The sequence below is a fragment of the Melospiza georgiana genome, chromosome Z, assembly GCF_028018845.1.
Source record: "Melospiza georgiana isolate bMelGeo1 chromosome Z, bMelGeo1.pri, whole genome shotgun sequence".
Classification (NCBI taxonomy): Eukaryota; Metazoa; Chordata; class Aves; order Passeriformes; family Passerellidae; genus Melospiza; species Melospiza georgiana.
The window spans coordinates 78,853,075-78,867,226 of NC_080465.1; the positions used below are offsets into that span (position 1 = coordinate 78,853,075).

The following is a 14,152-nucleotide window of genomic DNA, read 5'->3' on the forward strand; positions in this document are numbered from 1 at the left end:
TAAATGACTGCAAATTATATCCTGGCTTGCATATATGCTCTCTCACGATGACTTCCCTAACAAGTGTGCTGACCTTAAAAATTCCACCATACAGGTTTTTTCTCTTCCCTCCCCTGTGCCCTGCTCATCAGCAGAGATATAATTTAATCTGAGAACCTGAAAAGGGGGAAAGGAAAAAAGCAAGCAATCTGCAGAGTGGCTATTTTAGATTTTTGCAACATTTAATCAATAGCGCACTCATTTCTGCAACTGAAATTTAGCTCAGTGTTTATCTGAGGGGTGTGTTCCCTGGGGACTACATAAATCACCACCAAAGTGAATGCAAAATACCTGTGATACAATCCTGCATGGATTTTGTATTGCTTACAAATTGAACTTGTGATATGAAAGGACTGAGTTGCCATGTCCCTGTGACTTCCCAACACGCTTTTTCATTTCCATGTGCAAAAATATTTCTGAATAATTTTTATTGCATTAGGAAAAAAACAAAAAAAAACCAAAAAAACCAACCAACAACAACAACAGCAACAACAAAGCAAACAAACAAAAAACCCAAACAAAAACAAAAACAAAAACAAAAACAAAAACAAAAACAAAAACAAAAACAAAAACAAAAACAAAAAACCAAAACCAAAACACATAAGCACAAAAACCGGAGCTCTAAAAAAATAAGTCATGGGGTATCTTGGTTGGACCAGCAGATCCAACAGAGAAAGTGGAGGATTCAGGTAGACCTTGGAGCACTTTCCAGGAGTGGCTACAAAAGCACTGGAGAGGGACTTGGGAACAGGGCATGGAGTGACAGGAGGAGGAGGAATGGCTTTAAATTGATGGAAGGCGGGGTTGGATGGGATATTTGGAAGAAATTCATCCCTGTGAGGGGGGTAAGGCCTTGTCGCAGTGTCCAGGTTTAGAGCGAATTTGGGGAAGAATTCCCCAAAGAAGCTCCGCTGGGAAAAGCAGATCTAATTGGCCCCTCCCCACAATTGGGTCTGGGAGGGAAAAAATACCTCCTTGGAGAAAGGTGAAAAAAATCTGTTTATTAAACAATAAAACCAAAACAATATCAAACAATGAGACCCCTTGCCACTCTAAAAGAGATGACAAACTGAGAAAACCCCGTCCTCGGGTTGCAGCTCACTCAGTCTCTGATCAGTCCCTCAGCGCTGGAATTGTCGCAGGCCCGGCCCGGCCCGGTGGGCCACAGCTGCAGCTGCCGGTGCTCTCCTGGGTGTTCAGGCCACAGCAGTTTCAAGAGGTCCAAAGAAAAGGGAGAAAAACAGTCAGGGAACTTCTTTGCCTCAGCTAGCTCACACTAACTAAAAAGCAAAAGAAGAGCTCTGTCCCTGTCTAGCCATCCGCAGACAACACAGTAAGGAGCAGGAATGTGGAGTAGGAGTGCAGTGTCTGAAAACAAACTGTGTGCTTCTTCTCTCCCCCCCTTCACTCTCTGGAACACTCTTAAAGGTACAAAACTTATTATTCAACATAAACAGAATGAGACGATTGGGGATAAAAGCATCATATAGTCAACCCAGGACACACAGGTTGCCCAGAGAAGCTGTGACTGCCCCATCCATGGAAGTGTCTAATGCCAGGTTGGATGGGGCTTGGAGCAACCTGGGATAGTAGAAGGTGTCCCTCTCCACAGCAGGGCTTTTACAGTCACTTCCAGTTGAAAGCCTTCCATGATTTTATGATCCTGAGAGACACTGAGTAGCTTCTGAGATATGCCAATACTTTCCTCCAAAGGGCCAAAGCTCATCTGCACGTCCAAAAGTTGGAGGAGTCTGTCTCTTTTAGCTTTGCCCAAGGTGTAAGTCAGGTACCACACTGATTTCTGACATAATCACTGCAACCACTGCTAAGCTTTTGAGTTTTTCTCTTATTAAAAGATAAGATTCTTCCCTGGCATGGTTTGTCTCACATCATCCCACAGCTCTGATAATAACATGGAACACCCATGAACAAAATTTATTCTCCTCATCCAACAGGCATAAATTAAAAACAGGCACAAAAATCTAGGCAAGCTGTGCAAGCTTTCATCTATGGAAGTGAGAAAAATATATATCCAAAAATATAGCTTGCTAGGAAAATAAAAACAAGAAAATATTTCGTATTTTCACTAATTATTTTATTGAGTTTCTACTTTGCTTCTCATCCCCACTTTGAAGAATCTGGATTTATGGAATAACATTTCTCAAATTATAAAGGTAACAAGCAATGGAGGTCAAAACTTGCTGAAGTTTACTTTTCTGGTTTTTGTTTCTTTGTTTATTAGGAGTTTTTGTTTGCTCGGTGGGAGGGAATTTCACCTCCAGGTCTGGGAACAAAACTCTTGAAACTCCAACTTAAAAGATATTACTTGGCTTTAGGTTTTCCCATTCCCCTTCCTGCTAGCAGGAAATAAAAATTACATTTTTAGAAAATTTTTACAGCTTTTTCCTTCTTATGTGGTTTAGCAAGTGAAATGCTTGGATGATTCTGATAGCACTACATAATTTTTTCCTTTTACTTTCTTTGTCTGGAGACACTGCCATTTAAAGCTTCAGAATTACATAAAAGACACTTAATTTTGAAAATCTCATTTTTTGGGGACAACCTACTTCTCCTATGAAGCATTAAAGCCCTGCTCTGCAAAAAAACCATTTCTTGGTCATTTGTTCAGGGAAAATGGGCACCATGTGGTGCTGTAATATGTGCTTGCTTTCTCAGCATTGAAGCCAATTTTTTTAGTCCTGGAAATATCATTATGATGTGAGCTTTGTGAAAAGTGGTAGAGGTAGAATTCAGTTTTCTGCTCGCTGGCGTCCCTGGTTTGTGTACAGCTGCTTGGTAACAAGCAGATTTTGATAGAAAACCTCTGTAAAATAGAATTCCTAGTGAGATTATCTAGGACAATCACACATATATATAAAGAAATCAGGACACACTTAGAATAGGTTCAGTGTCTACTGGAACTTCAAAGTACTTCAGTACCATTCACTAGTGTAAAGAAAAAGTGCAGAATATTTTCCAGTGATGGGAGAAAAGAAAAAAATTACATTATCATAATCTTGTGGAAGACCTGGATGAAGTTTTCTCATATGGAATGTGTTTATATAGGTGTTTTCCATACAATGTACACTAGAACGAAACCAAACAACCAACCATTAATGCCAAATTCAATAAAATAATAAAAAAAAGAAACCGCCCCAACAACAACAAAACCAAACACCCACAAGAAAATGCTACAAAAAAGGCTTGGAGAGGAAAACAAAAGATTTTCCAATTATTTTTTCGAAAATTGTAACAATATATTTTCTTCTATGTCCTTATTTTATTAAAAAGAGAAAAAATCTTTCAGCAGCATCACTCTGTATTTATCTGGTTTTTAAATTTGCAAGTTAGAGAAAGATGAAGAACAGTGAGAGGGAAAGCATTTCAAGTGAAAAAAAAAATAAAATTGTTGAACGAGAAGAGAAAACACTGGAAAGTTTTCCACCACCTGCAGTATGGAACCACTAACACTGACTTTGCTGAAGAGGAATGGTAGCAATGGGCAGGCAATCGGGGTTGTCAGACTCAATAAATGCTGATGCTCGCCCTAAGTGCTTGTTCCCTGCAACATTTTATTGCACCTGTTTGACAGGAAGATAAATGCAGGCCTAGAAATACAAACTGATCCACCCTTTATTGCATCATGATTCACTCATGGACAGGGGTGAAAAAGGAAGTTGGGAATCTTGGCTGCCAGTTCCCTGCTCTTCCTTTGGTTATATACTCATTTTTATCAGCATATGCCTAGATCTTTTCCTACTGAAGTCAAGGAATATTTTGCCAGTGATCTGAAGGAAACTGGTGTCAGGTCCACAATTTCATCTGTGATTTACTGCAACTGTTTTTTCCACTCTGTATCTGTGCCAAATAAGTGTTTCTCCACAATCTGTCCATTGGCAAATAAAACTACTAGGTCAAGGGAGACATTTTAGCTCTTCCCAGAAAGTACAGAACTACTTGTCTCAAGACCCCAGCAAAATTTCTGTGTTATGATTTTATACTTTCTAAGTATGCTTTCAACAGCCTGTGGGACAATGTACAAAGAAAAAAAAACTAATGTTCTTCTCACTTAATACACTGTGTTAATAGTTGCTACTTGTTTCAATATCCCTGTGCTTTAAAAATAAAATGGGTTTCATTTATGCACTAGAGTACCTAGCAGAAAGTGCAATAAAATTATTTTCCCCTTATAAGAACATGCTGTAGAGGCCCATTAAGACATAATTACTGCCAAAAAGGCATTTTACATTTCCTTGAGATAAGCTGCACTAGTGTACTTTGAGATTTCACTTCCATTGATTCAGGATTAGAGCAGCATGTTTAGATAATAAGCAGAGGGGTCTCAGATAACAGCCTGAGTGAATCATCAGGCTATAGTGTTTAGTCTGAGAAAGCGTGTTTATCTGAAGGGCTCTTGGGACTAATATGGTTCCTCTTCAAAGCTTGAAGCAGGGGGCAAGAATCACAGTCCTGCAGGTTGGCAGGATAAACATGTCCTGTGATTTGCTGGCAATTTGAGAGATGGATTTCGGTACAGAGCGCACTGCTGTTGTCAGGTTGAAAAGTGTCTGCCTGGAAATGAATTCATGTGCACACAACTCCAGACAAAGGAAAATCTCCCTGAAATGGCATGCCATCACATTTTAGGGCCCATTTTTCAAGTCTCTGACTCACACCTGGGAAATATACTGGTGCACTAAGTTTATCATAAAAAGCTCACGTTTTAGCAAACAAAAATTGGTGCAATAATCTCGGAATGTATTGTCTCACTGACAGGTACAGAAACCCATTTTTCCCCATACTTGCCTGCTTTGTATCTGAAAACAATCTCTGCCTCTTTTACATGTCAGATCAGATTGTTTTCCCGTGAAGGAAACTCTGCTGCTCTTTTAGCGTTCGGCGTGAGGTCTGCACGGAGAGATTGGGTAATGTGTCATGCAGGGGAAAGCTGTGGCAGGAATAAAAGCTCCTGTGTCAGTCAACAGTCTATAAATACAGCAGGAGAGATAACTGCTGTGTGTGCTCCATGAGGAGCATACTTCTGGGCTCCAGAAGTAGCAACATATTTTTAAGCTAGAAGAGAAGGTGAGAAAGCGCAAATGAGCGAACAGAAGGTTTCTATAACTCCGTGTGGAGGCTTTTTGTGCGCGGTTTGAGCAGTTGGGGGTTGTCACTCTCCGAGAATAATTGAGAGGGGAGCTGAATGCAGAACAGAGTGCTTGAGGGCTGAATGTCCTTTTGTTTGCACCTGCAAGTTTGCTGGAAACCAAAGGGTTTGTGTCAATTTGGATTAAATGCATGTAAAAGCACATTATTTTTATGGCGCGTTGGTTAAGACAAGGGAAATCCCAGAATCACCTCCAGCAATGCCAGTTCCAAACTCAGAGGACATGGGTGAATTTCAAGGGAAAGTCACTCAAAAAATGTCCCATATGGATGAACAAGGAATCTATCTTTATGGATACTAATTTGCATTTTCAGATTTCCATGAAGTTTGTCCTATATACTCCACATGCCATATTGTAGCTAGCCTTGGGAGTTAAAAGCTAAAAAAATAAACTTCCTCAGTTTTATAAATATGACCTCAATCTCACATTTAATGTGTTTGGCTTTATTTCCTTCTCTTTTTTTTTTTTTTTTTTTTTTTTGTTTTTTGTTATTTTTGTTTTAATTGAAGTGTAGGTGCAAAATGAAAAGTTTTGGGATGAGAATAATACTTCTAGTTAAAGACCCAAAGGCATCATTGATAAATAACCAAAGGATTTACTGGCAGCTTCTTCTAGATTCAGATGAGCCACTGAAAAAGAATACCAGCATCATTTTTTTGTTGTTGTTCATTTCCTTGCAGTACACCATATTTTCAAGCTTTTTTTGGTAGGATTAGCTCATGTTAGGTCTGTTTATGACAATCCAGCTACCAGGAGCTACATCAATGCCTTCTTCTGATCTGAAACTCTCTAAGGCAAACATGTTCTGTCTGAAGCTAAATGGGGTGAGCAAACGCAGGCTGCCCAGCTGGCAGGTGTAGAGGGCGGTGAAAAGAAGGTGTAGTGAGTTCAGTGTCGCATAACTACTTGCACCAGCCCTTACACTCTTTAAGAAAATGCCTCTTGTTGTGCTTTCAGTGGAAAAACAATGTTGGAAGAGCACCAAAGGATAAATGATGGTGTATAAAATATGTATCCAGAGTCCAGTGAACATCAGTTTATTTCCTGAGATGAGCAATTGGTCTATGATATAGTGTTGATGTACATGCACATGATAAAAATCAGTAGCTAGATGGGCAAGTTAATCAATGTTTCTTGTTTTCCCATTGTTTGAACGTTGGGTTGTTTTTTTTCTTTTAACTTCAGAAAACTGAGAACATAAATGTATTTTTGAAGTACACTTTATGTCTTGCAGGCATCAAACTGGATCTACCAGTTAAAGTATTGAAGATTTTTTTTGCAATGCAGGTATGAAATCACACGTGGGTTTTTAAGTCTAGATTTGACTATTAAAAACTGTGTTAATTATTAGTAGCTCATTTGGTCGGTGTTGAAATTCTTAATTAGTTCATAGGTACAGAAGGGAAAGGAGAAACATATTTGTTGAAACATGTCCTCCAGCGCAACAACAAAATACATTAAATTTAGTTGGTTTCACTATTGATTTTTTGTACTTCCTAAATAAGGATGAATCATAATTTTGGCTCCTTGATCTCCTGAAGTGATTAAAGTCATTATTCAAAGTTGATGATGAAGTATTTATGACTGTGAGGACACCCAGACAAATGAGTTTTCCATTTTCCACTTCCTGATTTAGAAGCTGTAACACCATCTCCAATTTGACATAAAACCAAGGGAAATAAAAACAACTAGGCACCACCAAGGCACACATCGGCAGCACAAATGGGTGCTTTGAATCTTTACCCTGAGTCACCAAAGTCAGAGCAGAATTTGCTCTCACTGAGCTTCAGTGAGAGCATCATTAAGAGCTCTGTGAAGAAAGAGCCTATTTCAGCTGCTGACTTCAATGGGAGTTGGATTAGGTCTTGATTTATTCTGGAGCTGTGTAGTGAAGATAGAGAGGCAGCAAATCCAAGGACATCTACAGAGACAAGCAGCTAAATCCAGGACACTTAGAACGGACAGCTCCTGAAAAATCGTGGGAGGGAAAGTGGGAAGAACTTCCTAGTTATCCTGGGAATGTGTTTCAGTGATGACAATCAGGGGAATTTAAAACAGAGATTTGCTCATATCAAATCAACTTGGTTGATTCATTTCAACATTTCAGCAGAAGTACAATGGCTATGCCCAGGTTGTAAAATGGCCTGGGATGATAAATCTGCGGAGTGTGGTGCTTCTGCACACGCCTCTGCTTGCTGCAAAGAGGAAAGGATGAGGAAAAAGGGGACGTTTAGATTGGAAATGAGCAAAAAATTCTTTCCTGGAAGGATTATTAAGCCCTGCCCCAGGATGTTTGGACAGTGGTGGCGTCAACATTCCTTAAGGGATTTAAAGAGCACATGTCTGTGGCACCTGGAGACGTGGTTCAGTGGTGGCCTTGGAAGTGCTGGGTTAATGGCTGGACTCGATCTTAAAGATATTTCCAACTTTTAAAATTCTGTCATTCTATGAAATATCTGCACCATGTTTCATTACTTGGTCACTATATACCATGGACATCGAATACTGTGGAATTTTTGCTTCCTAATAGAGATATAACTTAGAGACAAAACTCCAGCTTTTTTGTACTATTGTTTTCACCACCTTTCATTGAGTGAGTTATTCTGATTTCTTTTCTTACCTTACAACTGTTTCTTCTGACAAAATTCATAACCTTGGTAATCATATCCTCCTCCCATAAATTAAGGATGAAGTATAGTTCTAACCTTTTCATAAGATCAAAAATTTTTTAAATCATTAAAAAATTGTATATATGTGGAAATTACTGACAATAGCTGAACTTTCTTTGAATTTCTGGAAGCAGACTGCATTCCCCACCATTTGGAGTGCCTAGCTTAGGTGCATTCAGACCTCTAGGAAGTTGAGAACAAGGTTACCAGGTTTTTCTTCCCAAATACTTCCTTGTTTATTTAAGTGTTATATTAGATATAATATTTAAGATATTATATCTAATATCTAAATAAGATATTTAGATATAATGGGGGGAGAAGACAAAATGTAACAAAATACTTAGTCTACAAGTAGACCAGAAAATTCCTGAAATACATATAGAGGGGGAGGAATGAGAAAAATGTAAGACAAACAACACAGTATTTATTAATTTCATTATTGTGATAGATGTTCCTGCATACAAGAGGAAAAGAAACAAACATCTTTTTATCTATTGTTCATTTCAGCCTGTCTGTCTCCTCTGATGAGATTTGGAAGTTATACTGTTCTATGCTGCAGCACTTTAATCTTCCCCTTTGTTAATTCCTCTGTATAATTCTGCCACTGCTTCCTTTATGCTTGACTAGGGAACTTTAAGCACCGTGATCCACATCTCTGAGGCTAAAATCTTTGAGTTTATCTCTGATTGAGTGACTCTCATTGGAAAATTACTCACCTGTCCAGCAGTGTCTAGAATGTCCAAATAGGCTGGTTCATCATCAATTCGGACTTGAGTTTTATAGGCATCCTCTGAAAAACACAGTGCAGTTTTCTTAAGTATGTGATTTGCTCAGAGAATGGAAAATGAAGCAGCTTTGCTAGTTTTTAGTAGGCTTTTCATAAGTTCTCCAATCCGACCTAACATTATTTTATTTCAAAAATTCCTTTTTGAAATCCTTTTGTCACTACAAAGTATTAGCAAAAGAGTGTCTCTTCCATCACACTGCCTGAAAATACAAAAATTAAATTTTCCTTTCTTTAAAAGGGAAACATTTCCTTTTCTTTAAGCACACTCCCCAGATGTCACTTAGGCCACAATATTCAGAGCTGTTGTGCTGGTGCTGTGTAACAGAATGATTTTTTATCTACCACAATGACATGTTCAAAGAGATTGTCTAGCAAATAGTTTCATTTTAAAGATTGTATAAATTATTAGGATAGATTCCCTGTGGCTGAACAGGATCCTGGATCAGAGCTACTATTTAAACTTCTGTATATTTTCAGAAACGGTGAGCATAAACTTTTTAAAAATGAATTCTGTAATCTGTCTTTACACTCATCAGTGATGCAGGCAGAAGAGGAGAAACTCTGCTTTGTGGACTCTTTTCTTAGTTCATAATTTTGTCAACTAAATTTAGAGCAACAAGAACAAAGAAAGGGTGAACTACTATTTGCACAAGCTATTTTCCTCACATTATAATTTCATTCCCCTCTCAACATTTGTATTTTCTTCGTTAGATTAAAAGGCACTTAGAGACTGGCCCGTGTTTATACTTGAAATAGTCTTGGAAATTATCTGTGCTCTTTAATTGCACAATCATGCAGAGCAGCCTGAGTGGCTTTTGTGGCTGACACTGGAAGTGCACTGAGGCATGAAGACAAGAAAGGTGCATTTGTTGAACCTGAGGAATGTCATTAACCAAGTGAGCAGGCTGGGCCTGTCCTAGCAGACGCCCTCCAGCTCTACTGAAATAATACTGAGATTATAATATGGGATAATATGGCAGGTAGTTGGAATGCTTGGGACCTTCCAGTTTGTGCCATAATATATATGTTGCATTGTACAACGCTTTATAAAAGTGTGGGAAAATCTGCTTTCTGTCGGCAGAGGGAAAAAATGAAAGCATTTGGATACATGTCTGTATATCCTTAACTCAGGTCCCTCCTGTCCAGCTGGAGGATTGCTGTCTTTTATGACATAATCACACACAGTATTTCCCCCTTAATTTTAGGCCTCAATTCAGCAAATAGGCACATGACTTTCTTTAAACAAATACTTAGTCCCATTGATATCAAGATGGCCCAGAGGCTCAATTAATTGTATGATATATTGTCTTGCTGAGAAAACCAGAGCACTTCAACCACCATATGTTTTGGGTAATAGATCTTTTTGGAGGGATTGCTAAACAAGAAACTGTGTGGCAAAGTGGGGCTATATAAAAGGCATTGGACTATTTGCAATTTTAGTAATTTGTTATTACATGACAATGTAATCTACCTGCAGTAGATTGTCCTTTTCTTCCTTCTTTTTTGTTTAAGAAAAATTAAAAACAAAATGGCAAAATATTTAAAAATCAAGCATGGTATTTCCTTCATATAAATTCTATTGATACTATCAAGCATTATTAATATACTTCCATGCAGGTGAGTGTCCACTTGCATTACATTATTGCACACATAATTAACATATGACTTCCACAAATTTAGCTCCTATTCTTGGCTCTGCATTTGGATTCTCTAAACCCAGCAGTCCTACTTCCCTTTTCACTTAGACCAACATGAATCTTTATACAGGAGATTTAAAACAGTTAATGTTGAAAAAATTATTCCTACTTAAATTTTACTTGGATAAAAATGAAACTAAATCCTGTCTTGGTTTTTCTTTCTTTCTTTCTTTCTTTTTTTTTTTTTTTCCTAGAAAAAGATTTACAAGTTAAAAGTTAAAAGTTTACATGTTATAAATAAAAGACCAACTTGCCTCTGAATATAAGTCACTGCTTTTAGATATCTACCCTGCTGAGCTGCTCCAGGTGTACCCTGATATATTGTCACTGTCATCAGTAAAGTTTCAGCTGTTAAAAGCTGGATCCAGACTATCTTTATAATATTTTTACTTTGTAGACATAACACTGATTGTATAAAGGTATTTTGTCATTTTAATTTATTTTTGCTTTCCCTAATGCTGACCTTAAAACATTTCACAAAGGAATGTTAGCATCACTGTCCCATTTTCCTTCTTGATGTATGCTGATGTCTTCTGTTGGTGGTAGAGAAACATGTTTTGGTATGCTTTGACCAGGTACATGAATCTAAACAGTTTTCTAGGCAAATGCTTTTCTCATGTAAGATTTTATTTTGCCCCAAGAAATGTAGAGATGAAATAGGAAGGGATATGAGTTTCCTTTGTAATATTCTCTCTGCCTACGTGCAAAAAGCACAGATAGTACAGACAGTAAAGAGAAAAGCCTAAAAATGTCCTCCGTTGGGATGTGATAAGCAGGGGGATTTTCAACCTGCATGTAGATGGAAAATAGGTGGGAGTTTTAACCCTTAATTTTCTTCAGGCACACACTTAAGAGCAAGTCCTTTAGTGCACACCTGCCAAAGAAATCATTGTCTTGAGCCAACACACCCTCACACCAGAGAGCAAATCATAGCACCACTTATGAGCTTCACCTTCTTAATCAACTCCCTAATGCTCAAACACATTCAGTCTTATGAGGGGCACTGCCTCTCCATTTTCCTGTGGATTCACTGATATCCTGGGCATATTACGCCTTGCAAGGCAGCAGGCAGAAGCCAGATGCATAAATTGGTACCTCTGTTTCCCATATCACGTCATAAAGACCAAGAAGAAGAGCTATACCACTTAGTTCTGCTCTACAATTAATACTTTTAAACTGGGATTTTGTCTTAGAAAGTAATGTAAATAGAGTTTTAATTCTATCTTCTGTCCATTACATGGGTAAACATCTTTATTTTATTTAAAACTGTAATGCAGAGCCATTAACCTGGAAAGAAAACTCTTCCTAGATATCAAAAGGTGGAAAAAATCTGTATCTTGGACCTATATTTTTTGGTTCATGGTTGGTTGTGAGGTTAAGCAGGAATCCTGGTATTTTTATATGTTTCCCAAAGGATTTCAGAAGGGACTACTGTGTGTTCCAAGCAGCATGGCACAATTTATGGTAAGTGTAAGGGAAGTTCTGAAACCTTGCTGTAAAGAGCAGGAACAAGCTGCTCACATGTGGACAGAGGACAGAAATGAAAATGCTCCTCTGAAACTGCACCTAAATGTAAATGAAACAAAGTGGGAAAATCTTCATCAGGAACACCAACAAACTCACACTCCAATATCCCTGCTTTAAAAATTATCTGCATTACAAATGGTGTCTGCTGTATTTACAGCAGAGAATGCTAAACTTTCTTTCACCTAATTAATTTATAATATGAATATAATTTTCCCTATAAAACTAATTTGGGGGCTGCTAAACCACATGTATTAATGCTTTACACCCTACAGCTCTAAGGAGTGGTATTTAATAAAAGGCCAAAATCCAGCTTCTATTTCAGTCAAGCATTAAAAGAACATACAGAATAGGCATGAATGATGATCAGACATCAGGCAATAAATCAGACAATAACTATATTGTTCAGATTAAGATCAGGATTAATTTTTTTTTCTGCGAGGTTAATCATAAAGTCTCAGCTTTTGGTTTGGGTCAAATTCTCAGAAGAGGGGGTCATTGCATGAAAAAATCTGTGGATGGAATTTTCTGACATTGCTAATTGTATTTCAAACACTGACTGTAAGAATGAGCACTTTTTAGAGTACCAAAAAGAAAAGAAAGCAAAACTCCCACATCCTTGTAATCTGAACAATGCGTGGATACATGAATTGTAGTGTGAAAAAAAAATTTTCCTACATATAATGTTTTTTTAGAATCTTATTTCCTACAAAGATTAAAAATAAAAATTAAAATGGATATAAAAATATTCTCAGAGGATTATATCACATGGCTTAAATGAAAACTGACTGTTTATTGTATTGCAGGGTGGAACAAAAAAAAAGATTCAACTGTTTTCTAAATGGTAACTATTTCTTTTTAATTTTAAATTATTTCCTCCTTTTTGAATATCTAAGTGTTTTGGTTTTTTTTTTTAATTCTCTTCTCATTTTTAATTGTTCTTTGCAGTGTTAGAAAATTAAAGAAAAAAATTGCTTAAGTTTATGTTTTCTGGCTTTGTGGGGTTTTTTTTGGCATGTGTGCTAGAAATTAATGCATGATCATTTTTTTGGATTTCTTTTTTATAGGACATAATTCTGGAGACAGAAATACAGTAATTAATGCATAGTGTTATGACCAGTTATCTTGGACAATCTGAACTCATAAAAAATTATACATATATATGTATGTTTTTAGTTTTGAGCAGGTAACTGCTTCATGATAAATAGATTTGAATGGTGTACAGATTAAAGGGGAGTTGTATTGGACTTTTTGTCTGCATTCCAGATATGTTCCAGTCCCTGAAATTTAGGTCAGATGCTTCTTTCTTCCATTTGTTAATTCTGTTTCTATGCCTTCTAAATAAAGCCTGTCTTCTCTTTCTTGTACAATACCAATTGCAGTCAAAAATTATCAGATTCACATATATAGGTGAGCCAAAAGACATTTTACTTGACTGAGGAGGTGTCAAGCCAGCAGAAGGGATCCAAGCTCAGTCAGCCACACCTGGAATTCTGCCTCTTGTTCTCCCTGTGTGCCAAAGCAATGGCAGGAGACACAGCTCTTGGTGTGCTTAGATTATCTGCCACAAATGCATTTTAATTTAGCAATGCTCCTGAATGCAGGGTGGTCATGAGTCTTTGCCTGCATGAGTGTTGTTTCTATTTACAGCAAGGAATTTTTAAATGAAAAGACTGGATGAACAGAGACATAAACCACTGTACCAAATACTACACATAAACTCCTCCCCTTTGAGATAAGAATACGCATGTCGTAGGAATTACCCATCAAAATACATTGCTATTAAAACCTCCCTCAGCAAATAATTATTTTCCTGGGCTATGAGTGTTTTACAATTTGGGTGAGCGTTGCTATCAGCGCTCTGCAGACAAGGACACCAAGTCACAGAGGTTGCCTTCCTATAAGCTCTGCACGCATGATAAGCAATGGGTGGCTTAGAGGAGCAGGACTGACAGATTTGATTGCCTTGTATTTTGTAAATACTCACATGGATAGCAGTATCCTTTAATATAATGCAAATAGGGATATTAGTACTGGGCTATTAACTAGGTTATTTAAATATTCCAGTTCCAGCTCTGTTGCATCATTATGTGTGGTGTCCTGTGCAGGACCAAGAGTGGGACTTAAACCAGCTTGATCCTCGTAGGTCCCTCCCACCTCAGTTTATTCTGTGATTCTATTTTCTGCAATCAACTTTTATATCTGCAATCGCACTTTTCTTCCCAGCGATGATGATTTTTTGTTTCTCAGCATTGAGCTGTATTTGCC

The 14,152-nt window shown here is 37.6% G+C and overlaps 1 protein-coding gene across 1 annotated transcript in view; it reads right to left on the reverse strand.

The window, feature by feature from the left end:
* The window catches only part of RIT2 (Ras like without CAAX 2), a 176,468-nt gene that overhangs the window by 97,010 nt on the left and 65,306 nt on the right, over positions 1 to 14,152 (reverse strand). The window contains exon 3 of the mRNA XM_058043736.1: positions 8,593 to 8,666. Coding sequence (XP_057899719.1) covers positions 8,593 to 8,666 — 74 coding nt within the window. The remainder of the gene's footprint in view (positions 1 to 8,592; positions 8,667 to 14,152) is intronic.